General features: G+C 38.6%; 1 protein-coding gene and 1 long non-coding RNA gene across 2 annotated transcripts; both read left to right on the top strand.

The window, feature by feature from the left end:
• Window positions 1-5454: 5454 nt before the first annotated feature.
• FABP2 (fatty acid binding protein 2) lies at window positions 5455-8572 on the top strand. Its single transcript, XM_083368003.1, has 4 exons — window positions 5455-5629; window positions 7227-7399; window positions 7646-7753; window positions 8399-8572. Exons 1-4 carry the CDS (start codon window positions 5563-5565, stop codon window positions 8447-8449), a joined length of 399 nt encoding a protein of 132 aa, XP_083224129.1. The 5' UTR covers window positions 5455-5562; the 3' UTR covers window positions 8450-8572.
• A 4421-nt stretch (window positions 8573-12993) lies between these two features.
• On the top strand, window positions 12994-21163 carry LOC310643451. Its single transcript, XR_014493080.1, has 2 exons — window positions 12994-13292; window positions 18437-21163. It is a non-coding gene; the product is annotated as an uncharacterized lncRNA (long non-coding RNA).
• The last annotated feature ends 1773 nt before the right edge of the window (window positions 21164-22936 follow it).

The following is a 22936-nucleotide window of genomic DNA, read 5'->3' as shown; positions in this document are numbered from 1 at the left end:
ATGTGTCAACTAGAAATGAGAAGGAAAAAAATGGCTGCAGCCATGCTCATTCTAAAGTTGACACATAGACAACTTGAAAATCCCCCTCCCCCACTGTGCAAGGAAAGTCCAACTGAGATTCTTGAATACTCAACATAGACCAACCATACTTAATTCTGGGACTACAATTACTTCTCATAAGATCAACTCAGATACTGAGGTGGAACTTCAGGAAAGCAAACTGGGAACAATACGCTAAAGAAGTGGACTCCTTCAGTAAAAAACTACCCACAATTTGTGGGAGTCATAATCGTATCAGCAAAACGTAATGTATGGGTACAGAAAAGAATACACTCATTTTTGGAACCACACCATAGAAAATGTATATAATGAATACTGAAGAACAGTCAACCCCAATCTTGGAGAAGAAATACAATACTCCATTAATAACAAGCATAAATATGGATAGAAATAACTGAAAAACTTCACCCATAGATGCTGGAAAGTATAGTCCCTATTATGAAAACTGGGAGCAGCTACTCCAATTCTTACTCAGTAAGCCCAAATGTCATCATCTCAGATAGCTTTATACATAAAGAATCGTGCAGAAAATATTTCTTTAGATCCACACTTTGAAAAAGAGATAAAACAACAAACAAGTAAATTAAATGAACCAACTATAGAAAACTCACTTCTTTCTTTGACATTCTCAGAAGATGAGAATAAAAACCCTCAAAGTATGGAAGGCTACGAGGCCTGATGGGATGTTCCCAGAGTTTATTAATCATTTAGGACCACATGCTAGAAGATGGCTACAATAATTTTATATAGATGTTTTGAACACTGGAAAAATCCTCAGTCAATTCAAGATATCCCAAAATCTTGCCATCATAAAACCCCCACATGATGATCCAGCAAGCTATCATCCTATAGCTTTATTCTAGCATTTGCTATAAACCTCTGGAACAATGACTTCATAACAGAATATATCAACTTGTTGATAGAGTTGTCTCTTCTTTCCAGGCTAGGTTCCACACCAAGAGAAGCTACTGCGAAAAATTTCTGGCTCTTACTTCATTTATCGAAGCTCTTTCCAAAAAGGACTAAAAGCTTCTGTGGTTTTTATTGATTTGACTGCAGTGTATGACACATTGTGGCTTGATGGTTTGATGCTCAAGCTGAAGAAAACTATTCCATGTCTTAAGATAACAAGACTTCTGGAGAACATGTTAAAAAAAACCAAATAATTTAAGATCACTGTAGGAGTCATCACTAATAAATTCTTTTCCATTAACAAAGGCATGCCACAAGGATCAGTTCTATCCCCACTCCTATTTAATCTATATATTAGAGATTTACCAGAAACCAACTATGAAATTTTTTGTTATGCTGATGACATGCATAGCTATCCAAACCAAATATTTTGAGGAAGGAAAGAGGAAGTAAGATTGTAAGCACAGTAGTTGTTTAACAAAAATGCCTGCCCCAATTGTGGTTACTAAATGAGGTCTACATTTACTACAGGACATGGTTTGATTTGCTATCTATTTTACCTACATTCTAAAGCTTTTTAAAAATTTAAAGATTTGTGTTAAAACATGCTGGCTGAGGAATTCTGGTTGTTGAAGTCCAAAAATATTAAAAATGCCAAGGTTGGAGACCCCTAAATTATTGCTTCCCTTTCATTCTATTGTCTGCATTTTATTCTCCAGGAGACTTTCTTAGTGCTCTAGAATGCTTTTAAGTGAATGGAGGACTGTTGGTTTGTTTGAACCAGTCATAGAATTACCTGTTGATATTATGCACAATTGCAAAATCGTTAAAAATTATTGATACTCTCCAGGGGTGGCATTGACAATTCTGGCCATGACGATAGTTGTATCAAGAGACTTTGCAGAAAAAAATGCCCTTCATTTATATCATGATCCCAAACCGTTTATCTAATATAGTTGATTGCTACATAGTGAAGACCTTATCACCTTATCTTATCTGTGATAATATAAGTTGTGAATTGTAACTGAAAGGTACCTAAGTCCAGTCTAACAATTTGAACAGACATCTGAACAGCCCAGGGCCATAAATTTATGTAGCCTAAATATACTCACCAGCATTCATCTCAGATTTGTGGAGTAATGTTAAATTTGCAACAACAAAAAGGGAATTAAGAGGAATTAGAGCCTCTATTCCCACTCTTCTCCAACTATCTACATAGATATTGTTGTTTGCATTTCTAGACTTAGGTTCTAACTCCAAAAATTCTTGAAATATGATTCTTTAAACATGATGCTCAGCTATTCCACTGCTGTTTAGATTAAAATATTAGATAGTAGATCTATGAAATAGGATTATTATGTTGTTATTATGAAATCAGTCTTAAGGTAGGAGGTGGATGGGCTTATGAAAACATGTGTTCATGCAAAGAGTACACTGTTTCTCAGCTCCGTTTGATTGGGTTTCTCCATTAAAATCACTTTTTGCCTTAGACCTATCTCCTACATTTCAGAACAGAAAAGTAAGCCTCACATGATTAGTTAAAGGAAATTATAATCAATTGTTCCCAGAGTATATTGTCTTCCATTTATATATATATATCTTTAGCTTACTCAATGGAGCACCTTCCAAAGAGAACAGATTCTCTTTGGATTAGTGGGGGAAAGTGGCAAGAAGGTGAAAAGCAACAGGGAGAAAGCAGAACTATTTAACTCGTTTTTTGCATCTGTCTTTACACAAAGGGAAAAAACAGTCCAACCTACCAAAAACAGTGCCATAAAAACAGAATAGAAATGCAAGTTAAGATAGGCAAGAAAATGGTAAGTGAGCACCTGTCCAGCCTAGACGAGTTCAAATCACCAGGACCAGATGGATTACACCCCAAGGTTCTCAAGGAACTGGCAGACGTGATCTCAGAACCACTGAACTATATCTTTCAAAGATCCTGGAGCACTAGGGAACTACCAGAGGACTGGAAGAGAGCTGATGTAGTTCCCATCTTCAAAAAAGGGAAAAAAATAGATCCAGGAAACTACAGACCTATCAGCCTGTCCTCAATACCTGGGAAGATTCTGGAAAAGATAATCAAACAACAAATCAGCGAACACCTTGATGCGAACAAAGTTATCACTAAAAGCCAACATGGGTTTGTCAAAAACAGATCATGCCAGACAAATCTTATTGCATTCTTTGACCAAGTGACAAAACTAGTGGACCAGGGGAATGCTGTAGATATAATTTACTTGGCCTTCAGTAAGGCATTTGATAAAGTAGATCACAACCTACTACTTGATAAGATAGAAAAATGTGGATTAGATAGCATCATCACCAGATGGGATTCGTAGCTGGCTGACAGGCCATACTCAGCGTGTGGACCTCAATGGAACCGCATCTACATGGAAGGAAGTGTGTAGTGGGGTGCCCCAGGGCTCTGTTCTGGGCCCAGTGCTCTTCAACATCTTCATCAACGATTTGGATGAGGAGATAGATGGGGAACTCATCAAATTTGCAGACGACACCAAGCTGGAAGGAATAGCCAATACTCCAGAAGATAGGCTTAAGATACAGGAGGATCTGGACAGACTCGAACACTGGGTGCTATCTAACAAAATGAAATTCAATTGTGAAAAAAGTAAGGTTCTACATTTAGGCAGGAAAAATCAAATGCACAGGTATAGTATAGGTGGTACCTTGCTCAATAGTAGCAACTGTGAGAGAGATCTCGGAGTCCTAATGGACAATCACTTCAGCTGCCAAAAAAGCCAACACAGTGCTTTGTTGTTGTTAGTTGCGAAGTTGTGTCCGACCCATCGCGACCCTATGGACAGTGTGCCTCCAGACCTTCCTGTCCTCTACCATCTTCTGGAGTCCATCTAAGCTCACGCCTACTGCTTCAGTGACTCCATCCAGCCACCACATTCTCTGTCGTCCCCTTCTTCTATTGCCCTCAATCTTTCCCAGCATTAGGCTCTTCTCCAGTGAGTGCTAGGCTGCATTAACAGAGGGATAGAATCAAGATCGCGTGAAGTACTAATACCACTTTACAATGCCTTGGTAAGGCCACACCTGGAATACTGCACCCACTTTTGGTCACCACGATGTAAAAGAGATGTTGAGACTCTAGAAAGAGTACAGAGAAGAGCAACAAAGATGATTGGGGGACTGGAGGCTAAAACATATAGGGAACGGTTGCTGGAATTGGGTATGTGTAGTTTAACAAAGAGAAGGGTGAGGGTGACATGATAGCAGTGTTCCAATATCTCAGGGGCTGCCACAAAGAAGAGGGAGTCAAGCTATTCTCCAAAGCACCTGAAAGCAAGACAAGAAGCAACGGATGGAAACTAGTCAAGGAGAGAAGCAACCTAGAACTAAGGATAAACTTCCTGACAGTTAGAACAACTAACCAGTGGAACAACCTGCCTCCGGAAGCGGTGAATGCTCCAACACTGGAAGTTTTTAAGAAGAAACTGGCCAGCCACTTGTCTGAAATGGTATAGGGTTTCCTGCCTGAGCAGGGGGTTGGACTAGATGACCTCCAAGGTCCCTTCCAACTTATTATTATTATTATTATTATTATTATTATTATTATTATTATTATTATTATTATTATTATTTTGTTTAAAAGGAAATGAAGTTGTCCTTGCTTGAGCATAAAAGGAGTAGATTATTATTCTGAAATGTCTAATGAATCTAAAGGTCTGTAGGAGAAGCCAACTGAAAGGCATAAACTCAGATAAGTTAACTACGGTATATACAAATAAGAAAAGCAGAAGTTGCTGGCTAACTGAAACCGCAAGCAGAGGAAATATAGAAATAACTATAGGAGCCAAGCTTTGTTAACAGAAAATTAGATGGTGATAGATAGGATGTGCACAAAGGGGCTTCCTGGACCATGGGAGGGATAATGGTTTTAGGCAGTCTGGATTAGTTATAGGATGATTGGGGAAGGGGCGTTGAGAGCAATAGGGGAGGGGGGAATCTGGCTCAGGGGTAGGATATAAAAATGTGTCAAACAGCTCTTTAAGGTGTGGCTGAACTCACGAAGCCTTTGCAAATACTTCTTTTTGAATAAAACTTTGTTGCTGGAATTCCAATTGAGTTTGTTTTTTTGGGGGGATCTTGAGCCACGTTCCAAACAAGCAGACATCAGGAATAAAAAGCATGAGAAAATGTAACAGTACAGTAGGGTTGCTGCTTAAAATAAGTGTTGCTTCATTTAAACAGAGTACCACTTTTATTTTCATTTCTTCTCCTTACCAGTAATCATCTAAGCTTTTGTTTCTGTTGTCCATCCTATTCAGAGGGGAAAAGAGAACTTAGTAATCACGACTCTACCAAAGAACAGAGGCAATATTTTTAAGAGATAGAATTAAATATAATAGATTTATTCTAATTATATTGAACTGAACACATTGTAGTGATTTAATTTGATAGGGTCACCTGACTATTTGTACTTTAGTCAGCCACATCAGTGTATGAATTGCTTTCAAGATAAGTAAAAATATAAATCACCCCTTCAGAAAGCTTTACTCTAGCCTGGATAGGAAACCTTCTTCAGTTCTACATTTTTTTTTATTGCAATAGCTAACAACCATGGCATTTGATGGCACCTGGAAAGTGGAGAAGAGTGAAAACTATGAAAAGTTCATGGAAGTAATGGGTAAGATCTGCATTTCCTTGATTCTTAAGAAAAATAAATTGCCGATGCAATTCAAGACACTTGCTGGAATTCTTCCTGGAATTCTTCTTTATTGTCCATTATTACCTAATCACTGGACTTTCATTCTAGCTTTTTTTTTTAATTTTCTTTCCCTCAACTGGTAAACCTACATACTTTCAGGTTTGTATATTTCTTTCTGTAATGAACAGAAATATTGACAAATGTTTGTTTCTTCATGACTACGGAAGGGCTTAAAACAAAGTCCACAAGGCATCCCCCTTGTCTTTTTCTGTGTTGACTCTTCAAATCTTGGGGACTTGATTTTCCTTCTTCCAAATACATCCAATTCCAATCCCTACTTTCTTGTACAAGTTGAGTCTATAAAAGTTTGCTTTCTCTCTTTCTTTTTTTCTATATTTAATTTATACGGTCATTCTGCTGTTATAGTCAGAAGTCATTGCTGACTTCTACTTTCTCAAAAACTAGCTTCCTCAGACTCTTAGGATCTGGCTTCCTGAGACTCTCAGAATCTAACCTCAGTGGCTTTGCTTTCTAGAAAATCTAATCTTAAAAAAATCTTGTGATTTCTTAAAGATCACCCAGGGATCGTTGTCAAAAGGTTTAGGATCCTGGCAACATTAGACCATAAAATCAAACAATGAAAGCATTAGTTTATTTACTGAGTTTCAATTATCAGTTCCTGATCACATACCATCTTGCTGGATGCAAGATTCTGGGTAGATTCTGCTCTGGTACCTGGGGAAGATGCTATGCAGCAGATGGAGATCAGAGTCCAAAGTCTTCCAGCAAGATTTTTTATTCCATCCTCTATTAGTAACATTCTCATTACTGTTGTCTCAAATATAATTTCACAGATTCTCCTCTAGGTCCATATTTCCTTTTTAATGGGATTAATTATTATTTATTTTCATATATGCTATTTCCCATTCTAGAAGACTCTAGAATGATTGGTTTTCTATTGTTACTAAATAGTATTTGTGTTCCCTGCAGTTGCACTAATTTCAAGTTTCCTTAGGCTTTTTATTACAAAAGTAGACTAAATACTGTATAACTATGCAGTTTTAATTCTGCATCCAGAGCTTCCTCTTCTTTTTTTGTAATAACATTATTTTCCAGTACAGAAGTATGAGGTCATGTACATTTAGCTGATCTGAGCAATTTGACCTTTGACAATATTCTGGCTTCTCTTTAGATAAAAAGGTTCTGACAATTGTTTAGTGGGGGTTGGACTTATGTGCTTACGCATATATTGCACATATATTATTTGACTTGGGGTTAGTCTGTTTTGTGAACTCAGCCACTGGGAGATATGGAAAAGAGAACATTAGTAGTCTGAGATGTACATCATGTATAATTCCACATTGACTAAACAACCCTAAGAAATCATAAGCAGATCCTGGTAAACTGGTTGTATTTGCCCTTAAAACCAAAGCCTAGACAAACAAGAATTACAGGGGACAGACTCAAATTGTCCAACTCTAGCCACTGTATTTAGACAATTTATCTAAAAATAAGTATTTAAAAATAAAAATCTGTCTGCTGTGCAACTGACTTACATTCATCTTAACTTTCATAGGTATTAATTTAGTGAAGAGGAAGCTTGGAGCCCATGACAACTTGAAGCTCACAATCAAACAAGAGGGAAATAAATTCACCATTCAAGAACACAGCAATTTCCGCAGCATAGAGATAGTGTTCACTTTGGGAGTGAATTTTGACTACAGTTTAGCTGATGGAACTGAACTCAATGTAAGAAAACGTGTTTTTTTCTTAGAATCATAGTTTTGCTGTTGATGTGGGCTTACCATAACCCACCTCAGTTACTGTTCTCAAGGACAAATATTCCCAGTTTCCTCAACCTTTTCTCACAGGAGGTACTTTCTCATCCTCACATCCACTTTAGTTATAACCAGCTACAAATATGGTCAAACACATCAAAAATCTTCCTTCCTCTCTCTTTCCCTTCCTTCCTTGTATGCATGCCGTGTACTGTAGGGGCACTGGGACTTGCAAGGAACCCAATTGATAGGCACATTCAACCGGAAAGATAACGGAAAGAAACTTGATGCACTGCGGGAAATTGTAGGAGATGAAATGATTCAGGTAAGTATATCATAAATATTTTTATATACAGTAATCAACACTGGAAAATCATATTTTCTTAATAGGGAACTGAAAAGATGTAGCAACAAAACAAAAAAGTATTAACTTGCAGTTATAATAGTTGAGAAGCCAGTTATGAGGCTGAAGCAAAAAAAAGAAAAGAAAATCAGATTACAACCTAAGAAAACAATCTCTTCTAAAATTCAAAACATGAAAAACCATTTTTAAAATGTTTGATAATATATTAATCATAAGCGGGGCCTTGCCGTGAACCCTGGCCAGATGTAGCGCTCTTTGCAGGATTCCATTCCACAATCTGGTTTTGCCTATGTTTGCTTATTCCAATAGTCTCATCTCTGCCTGCTTGCTAATATGTGCCCTGCTGCAATAAACAATTTCTAGATCCAGCCATATATGCTTCTTGGGTTTTATTGTAGCTCAGCTTAGGAATGAATTTCTTAACTTCTGACACAATTTAATTAACTATTCCAGGATTGATTTTAATCTATTTATGTCACCTTAAAAAGGGCTGGTTTCTGGAATATAGATTGAAACTATTTCTGGGAAAATAAGCACTGCAAATCCAGAAAAATATTGCAGATATTCTGATCTGTTTTATTTATTTTTTTAAAAAAATATTTTCAGACTTACACCTATGAAGGAGTAGCAGCCAAAAGATTCTTCAAGAAAGCATAAACAACTATTGCTGAAGACTGAACACCAATGGAAGACCGCTTGTGTATTCTTTACATTTTCTTAACCAAATACAAAGTAGCTAAGTACTAACATTCACTTAAAATGTATTTATCTTTTATGCAACATGACTATTTCGCTAAATGGTGTTGCTGAGTACGAATATAAAATTTGCTTTTTATAAATGGAAAAATAAACCTTATTTCTACTCTCTATTCTAGAAGACACTGTCTTTCATTGTTGTTGTGACTAAGTCTGGATAATTGCTTATTTAACTGAATAATTAACATAAATTATCACTCCTTTATAAAACACTTATAAAATTACTAGTCTGATCCAAATACCAAATATGTTAATTTTTTCAAATTCACCTAGTTCTACTTTTTTAATTTGACACATTCCCTCATTAGTTTTTATTTTTGTGATTTCTTAAAAATGTTAACATAACTATTTTTTATGTACATTTTGACAATAAATTTTGTACACACCTTCTCATACACTTTCTCAAAATGTCACCTAATGTAATGTATCCTAATTTCTGTCCTGTATTCTTTCTTCACTTTGATTTGGTACTGAAAAACTAACAAAACACAAATTTCTATTTAAGAAGAAATTCCTCTTTCAAGAAATCCAAATTTAAAAATTACAGAACACTTTAAAATTCACCTATAAGAAACTCTACATCATCTGTATTGAAATTAATTTGGCTGTTCATGAAGTGCTTTTAAAAATGATTCCTATTATGTGTCTGTGAACAATGAAAATTTCCTGGGCTCCAACAGTTGAACAAGCTTCATTTATTTTTCTAAAAAACCCCAAAACATTTTACTGGAACATCTATTAATACACAGATCTAACTCAACAGTATGTAACTAAGTCTATTGCCCCCACATCATTTAACAAATAATATCCAAATTAGAAAATAGAGATTCAATGTTGTATGATTTTCAGTATTTGCCAATGCAAATCCTAATACAAATGATTAGGGGAATTTCAGCTGGGGTCTTGTTGTTCAAGAACTCTTGATTATTTGCTATTATGTTAGTGTCAACTTTTAATGATCACATAGTTAGACCTTCTATAGGATTACAGGTAGTCCTCAACTCATTGGCGACTGTTCAAAGTCACCAGAATTGAAAATATTGACTTATGATCATTTTTCACAGTTAACAACAGTTGCATTGTCATGTGACCAAAATTCGGAAGCTTGGATTTATTTATAATGGTTCTAGCATCCAGGGGTTATGTGATCACAAGCAAAGTCAATGGAGAAGCCAGATACTCAACTTGGTCTTTCAGATCTTTTCACTCTATTGCTGCTATAGCTGAGTCTACCACCTTGCTACTCGCTATCCTGTTTTCTTCCACCTCAAAACATTTTTCATAAATGAGTTAAAATACTTTAATTCCAAAAAATACATGCAAATCTGCTCATATCAATAAAACACAAATCTTAAGGGAAATTGATTATTTTATCTTACTAAAAAGTATGCATCAATTATATTTAATATATTTTAAATATATATTAAAATATGTATTTTGTTTGGACAAACAAAAAATGAAAAGGAAAGCTGAAGGAGAAAGATGGAAGCTGTTTATTTTATTTTATTTTTATTTATTTATTTATTTTTATTACATTTATATCCCGCCCTTCTCCGAAGACTCAGGGTGGCTTACAAGCTTAGCAGTAGCCTTCATTCTATGTATATGCCTGCTTATTAGGGCTTTCACACACACCCCCAAGCGGCATTATTACAAAGTCAGCTTAATTGCCCCCAACAATCTGGGTCCTCATTTTACCTACCTCGGAAGGATGGAAGGCTGAGTCAACCTTGAGCCTGGTGGGATGTGAACCTGCACTAATTGCAGGCAGCTGGTGTTACTTAAGGAGGCATCAGCCCACTGCTCCACCAAGGCTCTTCATGAATATAAATGGGTTGAATGTTCTTCCAAAAATACTTCAATCAAATTTTCTTCCTCAGTCCAAACTATACAAAAACAGAGGAAGAATTACTTGATTCAAATGTACTGACTTGAAAAGTTATTTGGCAAAGGAAGACAGCTAGAGCAAGACTGGAGAAAATAGAGGTTTTGACCTATTAGATGGGATATTATACTATTGGTGGAACAGTGGTCTAATGTCTCCTTAAGTAACACCAGCTGCCTGCAATTAGTGCAGGTTCGAGTCCCACCAGGCTCAAGGTTGACTCAGCCTTCCATCCTTCCAAGGTAGGTAAAATGAGGACCCAGATTGTTGGGGGCAATAAGCTGACTTTGTAATAATGCCGCTTGGGGGGCCCTGAAAGCCCTAATAAGCAGGCATATACATAGAATGAAGGCTATTGCTAAGCACATTGATTTGTGCTTCTTAGATTGTAAGCCGCCCTGAGTCCTCGGAGAAGGGCGGAATATAAATGGGATTAAAAAAATAAATTAAAAAAAATTAAACAGAAGTTTGAATATGGCTAAGAAAATAGATAACCGTTAGAAATAAAAGTATTATTATAATTGGAAGGATAGGATTTGTAACTAGAATATTATATTGTTATGAGATGGAAAATATGAAAACTCTAAAAGGGTTTGAATAAAGGAAGCCTTTGGTTACCCAAATATAATTTATTATGAGAAGGACGCTGAGCTTGTCGATCAGAAGGTCGGCAGTTTGGCCGGTCAAATCCCGAGTGCCGCGTAACAGAGTGAGCACCTGTTACTCGTCCCAGCTTCTGCCAACCTAGCAGTTTGAAAGCACGTAAAAATGCAAGTAGAAAAATAGGGACCACTACGGTGGGAAGGTAACAGCGTTCCGTGCGCCTTTGGTGTCTAAAAATGCCAGCCACATGACCATGGAGATGTCCTCGGACAAACGCTGGCTCTTCGGCTTTGAAACGGAGATGAGCACCGGCCCCTAGAGTCAGAAATGACTAGCATGCATGTGCAGGGGACCTTTACCTTTACTTTACCTTTAAATTATCCTTTGGAACCAACTGTAAAATTCGGTAGGTGTCGTACTATGATTTATTTATTAGATTTTTATCCTGCCTTTACTACTTTATAAGATACTCAAGGCTCTGATTATACATAATACACCTTCTTCTCCCACAATAAACCTGTGAAGTGGGATGGGCTAAAAATGGAATACAGAATAAGAGTTGGAAGACCTTGGAGGTCTCATAGTCCCTGCTCAAGCAGGAGATCCTATACCATTCCAGACAGACAGACTGTCCAATCTTTTCCGAAAAACCTCCAGTGATGGAACTTTTATGTAGTGAGTTACTTCAATAGGAAAGGAGCAACACAGCGTCGTAGCATAGCTTTATTGCAACAGGAACAGAACTTTTTGGAACAACAGGTAATGGCCAGTACTTATACTCTTAAGCCCTCAGGTGTTCACCCAATTACCTGCCAGGAATCTCCCACCCAAATACAAATGTTCCCGTTGAAACGGTTAGGACTGCCTGTCAGGATCCCCTGAGGGCTAGCCTCCGCTTGGCAGGAAATACATGCTTAGCTTCTCCACACTAGGCGGGGGTCAATGGCTTAGCATATTTACAGTACAATACATAACAGGAACACCCACGACTTCTGGACATAAACCATTCCAAGTTTTGTCCTGCCTTCAGATGCTCTGAAGATACACCCGACAGTGATTCCAAGGCACACACACACACACACACACACACACACACACACACACCTGAAGGCTTCTGTAATTGGGGAAAAAAGAAATTGTTTATTGGTATGTTCGATTGTTTGCCACCCAACTGCTGTATTTGATCAATTAAAGCACTGTTTCCTCGAAGCCTCTGTTTGCGTTGCCTGATTAGACTTTTAACAGTATCTGGAACCTTACACAACTTTCATGACTAAGGAGGGACTAGAACTTAAGTGTTCTTGCAGTACCTTAACCATTACACCAAACTGATTCTCCTTCCTCTGTGGCTAGTGTGCCAATGGCCTTTTCCTTTGTCATCCGTTTGAAACCACTAGGTGAGGTCGTCCCTTAGCTGGGAGTCTTGCATCCGTAGTCAGCAGATGGTGGAAATGCTTGATCCCTCCAGCATTCTGTCTGGAGAGCTCTGCTAATTCCACACGTCTTAAAAGTCGCCAACTTTAAAAAAAAAACCTGTTATAAATTAACCTCCACCGCGAGAAAAACGATTGCTTCCGTTTAAGCTTAAATGAAAATAACACAACTCTGCAAGGCACGAAAGCTCCTTATTATCTCTATGCAACGCCATGGGCATCCAGCCCAGATTTCTATGTCAACCAGAGTTTCTTGTACTGTACAGAATCCGCCTTCACGTTGGATGAACCGCAAGCTTCTGCCTTCGCCTAAAACCAGGGGTAGGCAACCTCGGCTCTTTTATGAGTCATGGACTTCAACTCCCAGAATTCCTGAGTCAGCATAGCTGACTCAGGAATTCTGGGAGTTGAAGTCCATGACTCATAAAAGAGCTAAGGTTGCCTACCCCTGGCCTAAACAGACACATAAGAGCCCCACCTCACCGGAAGTCTCGACCGGAAACATCATTTTTTGTGCCTCTCCTTTTCTTTTTGTCTCTATGGTAGTAACTGTCCTGCCTGCGCCGGACGCCGTTCGCGGAACAAATCCTTGCCTTGTGAGGGACGATGGAGGCTGCGGAAGGCGTTGAGGTCCGAGAACGCCGAAAGACTGAGCCTGAACCGGACCGGTTGGCAGCCGAGGTGACCGGAACAACGGGGAACATCGCCTGCGGGCCCGCTCTCTCCGGGACCTCCTATTGGCTGGACCTCTGGCTGATGATCCTCTTCGACCTCGTACTCTTCGTCTTCGTTTATCTGCTACCTTAGCGGCAGTACCAAAAGGGTGAGCCGAAAGGGGCGGCGGCGCAGGGAGACCGGACACGGGGTAAACGACTGGGAAATGCCCAAGGCTAGCGGGGCCTTTTTTTTTAAAATCCCATTTATATCCCGCCCTTCTCCAAAGACTCAGGGCGGCTTACAATCTAAGCACAAATTAAATGTGCTTAGCATTAGCCTTCATTCTATGTACATGCCTGCTTATTAGGGCTTTCACACACACACCCCCAAGCGGCATTATTACAAAGTCAGCTTAATTGCCCCAACAATCTGGGTCCTCATTTTACCTACCTCGGAAGGATGGAAGGCTGAGTCAACCTTGAGCCTGGTGGGACGCGAACCTGCACTAATTGCAGGCAGCTGGTGTTACTTAAGGAGGCATTAGCCCACTGCTCCACCAAGGCTGTTTATTATGCCTAAAGCAGGGGTAGGCAACCTCGGCTCTTTTATGACTCATGGACTTCAACTCCCAGAATTCCTGAGTCAGCATAGCATAGCATAGCTGACTTATGAATTCTGGGAGTTGAAGTCCATGAGTCATAAAAGAGCCGAGGTTACCTACCCCTGGCCTAGAGTGATTACGGGTCCCAAGGGCGAATTCAAGATTTGAAGAGAGATCAGCAGGATTCTGTTTGATTGCTTCGAGTTTTGTAACAGTGTGAAGCCGGCGGTTGGGGATTGTGATGTGCGTTTCCACCCCCCCACCCCCCTTTTCGGTTGTGAGGACACGATTCGCTAGCTGCACTGGGACGCAGTGAGCCCTCTACTTCCGGGATCGCCTCAGGCCATAATGTAATAATGTCATCCTAGACGGGTTTCCACGATGGGTGATGCTCTGGGGTGCTTTGAGATAAAAGCCAAAGTTTCTTGGTCTGTGGCAGGTCACTGAGCAAAACAGAAATCACATCTTGTTCTGTAATTAGAAGAATTGACGTTAAGTCGATGAAGCCTAATAAGTCTTGGAACTGTCAAAACTGTACTGTGGGGTATGAGAAATTGTTATTCACCAAAAAGCTTTAATAAGAAAATAATCAAATGGGAAAATATGAGTTAGAGGAACACGTTGTGTAACACTTAGGCAAATGACTTGGTGGTATTTCTTTAGTTAAGTCCAGAAGGTTTGTATATAATGGGACAATGATATTTATTTTAGTATTTGGCCTCTGTACACCACCACATTGAATTTGAAATGAAACAGTCGAATGAGTGAAGACAGCCAAGTTTATTTCAAGAAGTTTGACAAAAGTGGCCTTAACATTGAGGAATTACAACCATTTTAATACACCCACACCCAGTTTTGGTGGCCCATTAAAGATGGAACAAACTAACATAATTACAAATATAAGCATTGGTTTTAATAGTTGGATGAAAATCCTTTGCAGTCAGTGACTGCCTAAAGTCTGTAATCCACAGACATGACTAAATACTGAGTTTCCTTATTTGAAATGCTTTGCCACACCTTTATTGCAGCTGCTTTTATCTGTTGCTTTTTTGTGGGTCTTGTCATGGTCCCAATGTATACAAACCTGATTATAATTCCCTTTTCCTCAGCTGGAGCAGGTAGTTCCCTTTCCTTTGATACAGATGTTTTCTCTTCTTCAAAATGTTATCCTTCAACACCAGAACCCAGTTTCCTTTCCCTTCCTGCTAAGAAGCAATTTAATTCTTAAGTATAAATATGCTATTAAATAGCTAGCCCTGTTTCTGCAGTATCTGTACCTCAGGGTTAAACTGTGGAGTTCTTGGTGCTCTGTAAGCTTTGTGTTTATTTGCACATTTATTTACATGATTAGGTAATTTCATTAGTGTCTCTGTGGAGCTTCCTTGGTGGTTTCTTGATTGATTGTCTGACGTTAATCCCTGTTTATCTAAAACTTGATTGCTGAAGAGAATGATTTTTAGCCTTTTTGTTTTTTTCTTAGGTTTTCATTGTCTTTTTTGAATAGTGTGTGATCATGATTTATCTCCTTGTGTCTCTCGTCCTTTTTGGAGCTCTAGCATTTTTTTTGGGGGGGGGGGCGGGAGGAATCTGACTTGGTCTAAGACTCTAAGATGCTAATAGTTTTCCAGTTGTGAATTATTCTGCAACTGAATCCAGTTGTGATTATTCTATCCAAGTGTTAGATTAAGGAACTAAAAGCCATATCCCCACATAGACAGCAAACACCACACGTAATCACACTGATGATGTTGCATAATTGGGTAAGGCAGGGGTGTCAAACTCAATTTCATTGAGGGCCGCATCAGCATTGCGGTTGCCCTCGGGGCCAGGTGGGTATTGCCAAGGTGGGCGTGGCCTACTTGGTGGGCGTGGCTAGAGTGCATATGGCCTACTGGGTGGGCGTGGCCAGCTCTACATTGTTCGCATCAAGGGTGCCTGTGGGGGCCTGGGCAAGAGTGGGACAGATCTGAGGGTCTCAGGCAGAAGGAGGGTCTCTGGGCCAGGGCCAAGGCAGTGGGGGCCGTTCCCTCACTGTTTCCAGGATGGCTTCGCGGGCCACATGAAACCACTTCGCGGGCCGGATCCGCCCCCCGGGCCTTGTGTTTGACATGTCTGGGGTAAGGAAATGTCTACAAACACGTTTTCAGTGTACCAAAAGCTCCACCTAAAATTTAAGCAATAGCATGTGGCTCAGGTCCAGCTATATAGTTAATTAAAATAAGGTTCACTGTATTACACAAACCCAGGGCACAGGGTTAAGGAGTAAGCATGTTATACAAATTCAGCTTTATTGTAATATAGGAAGTCAAAATGCTGTGAATTGTGGATTAGTCCAGTGTGGATTAATCCAGCATTGATAGTTTTATTCATGTTTGATTACAAGTAAATCTTGTGAGACTCTTTGGGGAATATTGGTGTCCTCCAAATGTATAGCATTATTACGCCTGTAAGACGACTACTGTAAGAATACTAGAGTCAGTTTGGTCTAGTGCACGCATGTCAAACTGCCGGCCCACGGGCCGGATGCATCGTACTAAAACCGTGCCTACCCCATTGCCGGCAGTGGGGAAAAAGTCATGATATGTTACATGATGTCACGAGTTTGACATGTCTGATCTAGTGGTTAAGGTACCAGACTAGAAACCTGGAGACTATGGATTCTAGTCCTGCTTTAGCCATGAAAGCCAGCTGGGTGATGCTGGGTCAATCACATACTCTCAATTCACATCCCAGGTTTGGATGTCTTAGATGGCATCTAAAATTGCTGAGGCAGACTGGATGAGTGATTTATTATGAAAGTTGGATCTCCAAATATTACTGCCATGCATTTCAGGAGGTTGTGTAGCAAGAAATAATAGTAAACACTGTAGAATAGGTGGGAGATAAATATGTCTAATTCTAAGGAAGTGATATGTTTAAAACTTTTGAACAACTCTATTTATGAAGTACCAAGTTTTCAGAATAGGGTTTTTTTGTGTGTGTTTGAAAAATTCAGTTTTAAATGATTCAAAAGCATGTATATGAAACTTATCTATACTGCATTAATGGCTAGTTTGTTAATCCAGAATTATGGTTTGTAATTCCTTTGAAGTAAGATTTTTAACTAATCAAGTAAATTGTCTTATTTCATTTACTAAAAAAATACAATTCCATTTTGGGGTTAGTGATTGAGACTGTTGGACTAATTCAGAAAACGAAATGATAGAACTCTTTGCAATTAAAAAAATTGAATGCCATTTATATCTTAATGGATATGATTGTTTTTTACCTGTTGCAATCAAGAAGGCTAAGCAAAAATGTAAATCACTTTATGCCACAACGGAAAAAATATTGGCTGTCTGGTTATGTCTTTATTATGGCTCCATAACATTATACAGGTAATCCCCAAGTTTTGAGCGTCCACTTAATGCTCGTTCAAAGTTATGTGATGAGCGCCCTCTAGTGCTTATGAGAAGTCCTGAAGTTACGAATATTGCAGCACCACGGCAGTCGTTCGCCCTTACGAGTGACTGCAGCGGCTCTGCAACATTCACCCTGGTTATTCCCTCCCTTCTCACCCGTGCCCCGGGTCTCCCTAGACACCAGGCCTTCAATACTCACCCTACGAAGATTGAGATCCTTTGCTTTCTTGGCTGCTTCAGGCCTTCGGTGCATTCGCAGAGAATAGAGACCTAAAGTAATGCAAGATCACACGAGATCAGTGGGGTGAGATCTCACACTACTGATTTTGCGTGATCTCATGGTACTTTAGGCCTCGGTTCTCTGCAACAGAGAATAGAACCAAAACTGCAGGATGCTTCCAGGTGCCTCTGGAGGCTGGACTGGGGCTCCGGAGGCCTTTTCCAGGTTGCTACAACCCAGATATGAGGCATGGGGATGCTTCTGCGCCTCCTGCGGCCCAATCCAGGCTCCAGAGGCATTTTCCAGGCCACTGCTGCCCAGATCTGAGGCCAGAGAACGCTTCTGCGTGCCTCCCATGGCCCGATCTGGGTTCTGGAGGCGTTTTCCAGGCCCAATTGGGCTGTGCAGGGGGGGGCGCAGAAGCGTTTGCTGGCCTCAGATGCAGGTGGGAGTGGCCTGGAAAAGCAGGAACCGTGGCAGAGAGGAGACGGATCTTTTACAGATTAGTCCGTGTCAGGAAGGGAAGGGGAAGTATGGGGTATCTTAGTGGGTTGGGGAGTCCTTGGGGGCCTGTTCCATCACTAGGCCCTCCATAGCCTTCCCCACCCTGAGATACTTCATGTTCGCTTAACGAGCCATGTGCATTTTAATAAGCAAGGGAATGATCTCGTTCAAGGTATGAGATTTACAAGTTTTCGAGTTACGAGTGGAATGGGCAGGCTCCACTGCACTCATAACTTGAGGACTACCTGTACAATGCTTGAAAACACAAAATGATGAATTAGTTTATAATTTATAATGTGGTTCAACCAGAAGTATCAGTGGCTATTAAAAATAGCTTTAAAAGTGGATCAACATTCGTGAAATATAGTTTTGCTGACTAACAACTGGAACAAATATATGACTAGAAGCAAAAAATAAATAAAAAGTATGAATAAACAGTTGGCAAGGAGCAACAGAATAAGTTATGTTCTATTTTTAGGTTTATCAGGCAACTGATGATGCTGTACTAGAAGTCTGATGTGACAGGATTATTTTGTGTACAGGTTTTTCCACTGATGGATCTAATTTTTGTTTTCTTTATCCAGCAGACAACCAGACTGCCTTCAAGAAAAACCGGCCAATATTACTCCTTTAGCTGGCTTTGCTTCAGAACCAAAAATAAAAGAACATTGGAAAACTGTTACTTTAGAATTTTTAATAACAACTACTTTTTCTATTTGAACTGTTGAGATATTTTTGCTGGTGAACTTGCTCTGTGAACTGTCATTTTTCACATTATTCTTCAGTAAGTTCAGATTGTGTTTTATGTTAAATATAACAACTGACATTGAAGTGACAGAACATTTTCAATTAAGTCGTTTATTTTCAGCAATCAACTCTGGACTGGAGACAGATATCTCTAACAATAATTTATTATGAACTCCTAGCATAAAATGAGAAAATGTAAACTGATCAATTCTGAGCACTGTTTTAGCTGCTTTTATATGTAAAGAAGTTGCATATATTCTTCTCTTTGGCAAGGAAAGTCATTTGCTGTGTTTGAAGTTTTAAAGTACTTTGTGCCTTCAGCTTTGTGCCTTGAGCAGCAACGTGTGCTTGGACTATGTCAATGGTATTTTTATGGTCGTTTTTATGGTATGTAAACAGACCAACCACCTGAACAAATTTTGCTGTGTCTAATGTGGTCCTGATCCCCATTATGCTTTGGATTTGCCCTTTTGGAGTTTCATGTTCTAAAAGAAGTTGAAAATTAAGTCTGTAGACATTCCTGTTAATTTTCATAATTGAAATAATGTTTTTCTTTCAATCAGTTTTGTGCTCCACTCTCAATAATATATGAATGGAACATTTATTTATATTTATATCCTAGAGGAAATGGATTCTCCCCATTTTTGTCAGGCTGGGACGAAGGGCTTTAAGCATTGAATTAATTACATTCTACTTGGGCTGTATAAATTTGTTGTGTTGAGCACAAGACCTGAAGCATTGGTAGAAGTAGGGTGAAGTTCATTTGATATTGAGATTGAACTTGGGCTTATTTTCATTCAGAAACTTTGGAGGGCCTATGACCGGCCCTGTTGGAATGTCAGGGACAACCCCTTTTTATAAACAATAGGCTGGAACTAATCCAACCAAATTTATTTGCAAAAGCTAAACGAAAAAGTTCAAACAAAAGTTAAACAAATACAGACCAAGACTTTATCAGAAGCTCTTCAAACGGGTGCCTTCAGCAACTAGCACCTCCCACACATTCCCCTTTTAAACAGCAGTCTCAAGGTGTGGCTTCTCATTGCCTTCTCCCGAGTTGCCTCATTGCTTTTCTTTGCTCAGTTCTGCTAGATTGCCTCCTGCTCCTAGCGTCCCTGAACAGAGCCAGCTGTGGATCTTCTTCCACTTTCATGTTCACACAGCTGGGTCTGAGGAGGAACAAGATGGGAGGGGCCTGGCTGAGAGTTCTGCGGTGCATCAGAACCTTCCTTTGACACCAAAGGCTCTCCAAACCCCTCCTCCTCTTCAGAATTGTCCGATTCAGCTGCTGCAACCACAGGCTGATGCTGAATCACAACAGGGGATTCTTGAACTAAAAATGTCAGAAACTTGAAGGCGAGGATTATTTTTAAAGAATTGCTGTTCAACCTATGTAAGTAGATGTGTCACTTCCTCCACAAGAATTTATTGTATAGCCAAGCAGTAAAGTCTGAAGTGATTGAATCAGACATATTAATAAATATTGTAACTTGCATTCTTTGTTCTAAGTTAATATTCTAAAATTGTTCTTCCCTCAACTAATGAAATAAACCTTATGTAAATGTGAATTCTTGTCTGCATTTACAAAATACAGTGATGACAGCAATAGTTTCTTCTCTGACAAACTGAATATTTTGAATGATTTTCTTCTCAAATTCTAAACAAGCAAAGAATAGGATTGTGCCCCAAAATATTAGGTTCTCTCTTAATTTTCTGAGTTAAGAGTCAACCTATTGTAATGCAATACATAGAGTATGAATCGAACTGAATTCACCGTCACTTGTTTCACCGTAGAGTCTAATACAATTCATCAGAATGAATTAACAGTCTTGAAGAAATGGCCGATTCATAGCCATACTCATGAGTAAGAAGACCATCACATATGAATTCAAGTAAAACAATCCATACCTCATGATTTACCGTACTTATATACACATATTAAATATGTGTAGTAAAGTTATTTAGAATCTTTTATTGTGTCAGTATGTCCACCCCTACCCATTTAAAAAATTGGGAGTCTTGGCAAACTTACATAGTGAAATGAAAACTGGCTTATTTAAATGAGTAAGGGTTTAACAAATATTCATTTGGTAGAATCGAACATTTCATCTGCTTTTACAGATCAACTGTAGTTCAGAGTGATACTATGACATGGAGCTGAATGCAAGGGTTACATTTTTTACCAGATGTTTAGTCACTGTATTTGCTAGCAAATATTTACACTCAAACTGAGAACTGTATTCTTAAAACTAACAAATAATGATTTGCTCCTGTTTCACAGAAAAATTATACATCTGTAAACTAAGCAAAGAGATATTGGATATCTTATTTTTGTTTTATCAGCAGGTAAATGCAGGACAATTTTTAAAAGTTTAACAGATATTTCTCTATAACACGTTAAATGTATTTAACATTACAAAAGCCATATAGTCTAAAGGGAACAATTTTAAAAACAAAGTAAAAAAATCAAATATTGTAAGCATATATTAAGACTGTACAGCCAGCTATAAAAAGTTGTCAAAATTCCCATTATTTAATAGCAATAAATTTGTGCAAAAAATGTCTATTAAGACTTATATTTCTTTAAAGCACATATACTCACAAATCCAACATTTCTCATTTATACAGGAAATGAAAATTTGGTTTACATTTTTAAAATACAGTAATATTCTTAACAGAGGTAATTCACATTAGTGTATACATATATTACAAATTCAAATTCAGAAACAGTTTTCAATTGTACACTTTGATTCCAGTACTTATTCTATTTTTACCTATAAAGGTGTTACATTATTACATATTACCTGCATATCAGGAATGAAATGAGACTTTTTTAATTTAAAAAAACTTAAAATATCAAAAATTAATTTGTTACTTTGAGTTCAAGTTACTTCTCTCGGTTTTATTTGTAATCATGAATATGTTAACTATACATGCTTTAAAAAAACCAGTAACTTCTGAAAAAGCACTCAAGTATGATAGATATCAACAAGATTAAAAGCTAAGTCAGCTCCATAAAAAGAAACCAACAATGTGGAGTTACATTCATAGTTAAGATGGAGAGTCAGTCTGATGTGCTGGTTAAAGCACCAGAACAGAAAACGGAACTCTTGTGTTCCAGTTCCATCTTAGGTACAGAACCAGCTGGGTGACTTGGACCAGCTTACTCACTTTTACTCCTAGGAAGGTAATGGCAAACTACTTTCAAATATGTTAAGACAGCAAAGGACTTGTCCAGGCACTTGTCAGGAGTCAAGACTAACTTGAAGATATGGAGAAGAAAATAGGTAAGATATTGTCAATGAAAAAAGATATTCCATCTTTGTTTGTGCCTTCAACTCAATCTTGACTGCAACTTTTGGGGAACAGTTTATGAAATAATTTTGCTAGTGCATTCTTTCTAGGGCTGAGGGAGTAATTGCCTCAGTCACTCAGTTGGTTTTGTATCTTAAGACAGGACAAAAACTCCAGTCTTCTGCCTCTAATCTTACATCTTAGTCACTAGACCTACTGGTAGTCTTCAACTTATAACCATAAATGGGGCTGGGAAATTTGTTAAGCAGGGCAGTTGCTAAGTGAGGCATGTGACCCAGTTTTTATGAGCTTTTTGCTGCTCAGCAAATCACTGCGGTTAAGGGAAATATCATGTGACTGATATTTGTAACTTTCCAGCCGGCTGGAAAGGTCACAAATGGTGATTACAGGATTGCAGGACACTTCAACTGCTGCGTGAGGCAGGGGTCAAACACTCAGATCGCAATCATATGACAGATTTATGTCAGGTTTAAGTGCAAGGAGTGGTCATAAGCCACTTTTTTCAGTGCTGTTGTGACTTCAAAGGCGCATTGAACGAATGGTCGTAAGTCAAGGACTGCCCATATTTTTCAGACATTTGTTCTCTGAAAGTTTAGAGAGCAGGAAGACTCCTTCATTAACATAAATGTGGAACTTTAATGTAATCATTCCTTATTGTAGGGAAGCATGCAAGCATCTCTATTTTTACACTGCTAATAATGTTCTGAGTAGGCTCAACCACCAATTTTAATAGCATTTTCCCCATTTGGACAAAATCACAAATTTGTATTTGCATTTACTCTAATTATAGTGCAAACTTACAATGGAGTGTTCCAAAACACACAGCAGCTATCATGCTGAAAACTAAAACATTTGTTCAGCATCATTTTGTAGCCATTATTTTAATAAAAAATGCTTATACAAAGAATTTTAAAAGGTACTGTGTCATACATTTTTACCTAAAAACTGCTTGTGTATTCCATTTCAATCTTTAAAAAGGAATAATCTTCAAGCTGAACTGGTCAGAATCAGTTTGTGCCTCT

The sequence above is a fragment of the Vipera ursinii genome, assembly GCF_947247035.1.
Source record: "Vipera ursinii genome assembly, chromosome: 7".
Lineage (NCBI taxonomy): Eukaryota > Metazoa > Chordata > Lepidosauria > Squamata > Viperidae > Vipera > Vipera ursinii.
This window is presented reverse-complemented; position numbering and strand designations above follow the sequence as displayed.

What these genes read in the sequence shown, in the direction of transcription:
- FABP2 (XM_083368003.1), top strand. Translation starts at nt 5,563, where the DNA reads ATGGCATTTGATGGCACCTGGAAAGTGGAGAAGAGTGAAAACTATGAA. An exon ending in AAAGTTCATGGAAGTAATGG is followed by an intron (nt 5,630 to 7,226) that starts GTAAGATCTGCA and finishes TAACTTTCATAG; the next exon opens with GTATTAATTTAGTGAAGAGG. An exon ending in CTGATGGAACTGAACTCAAT is followed by an intron (nt 7,400 to 7,645) that starts GTAAGAAAACGT and finishes CGTGTACTGTAG; the next exon opens with GGGCACTGGGACTTGCAAGG.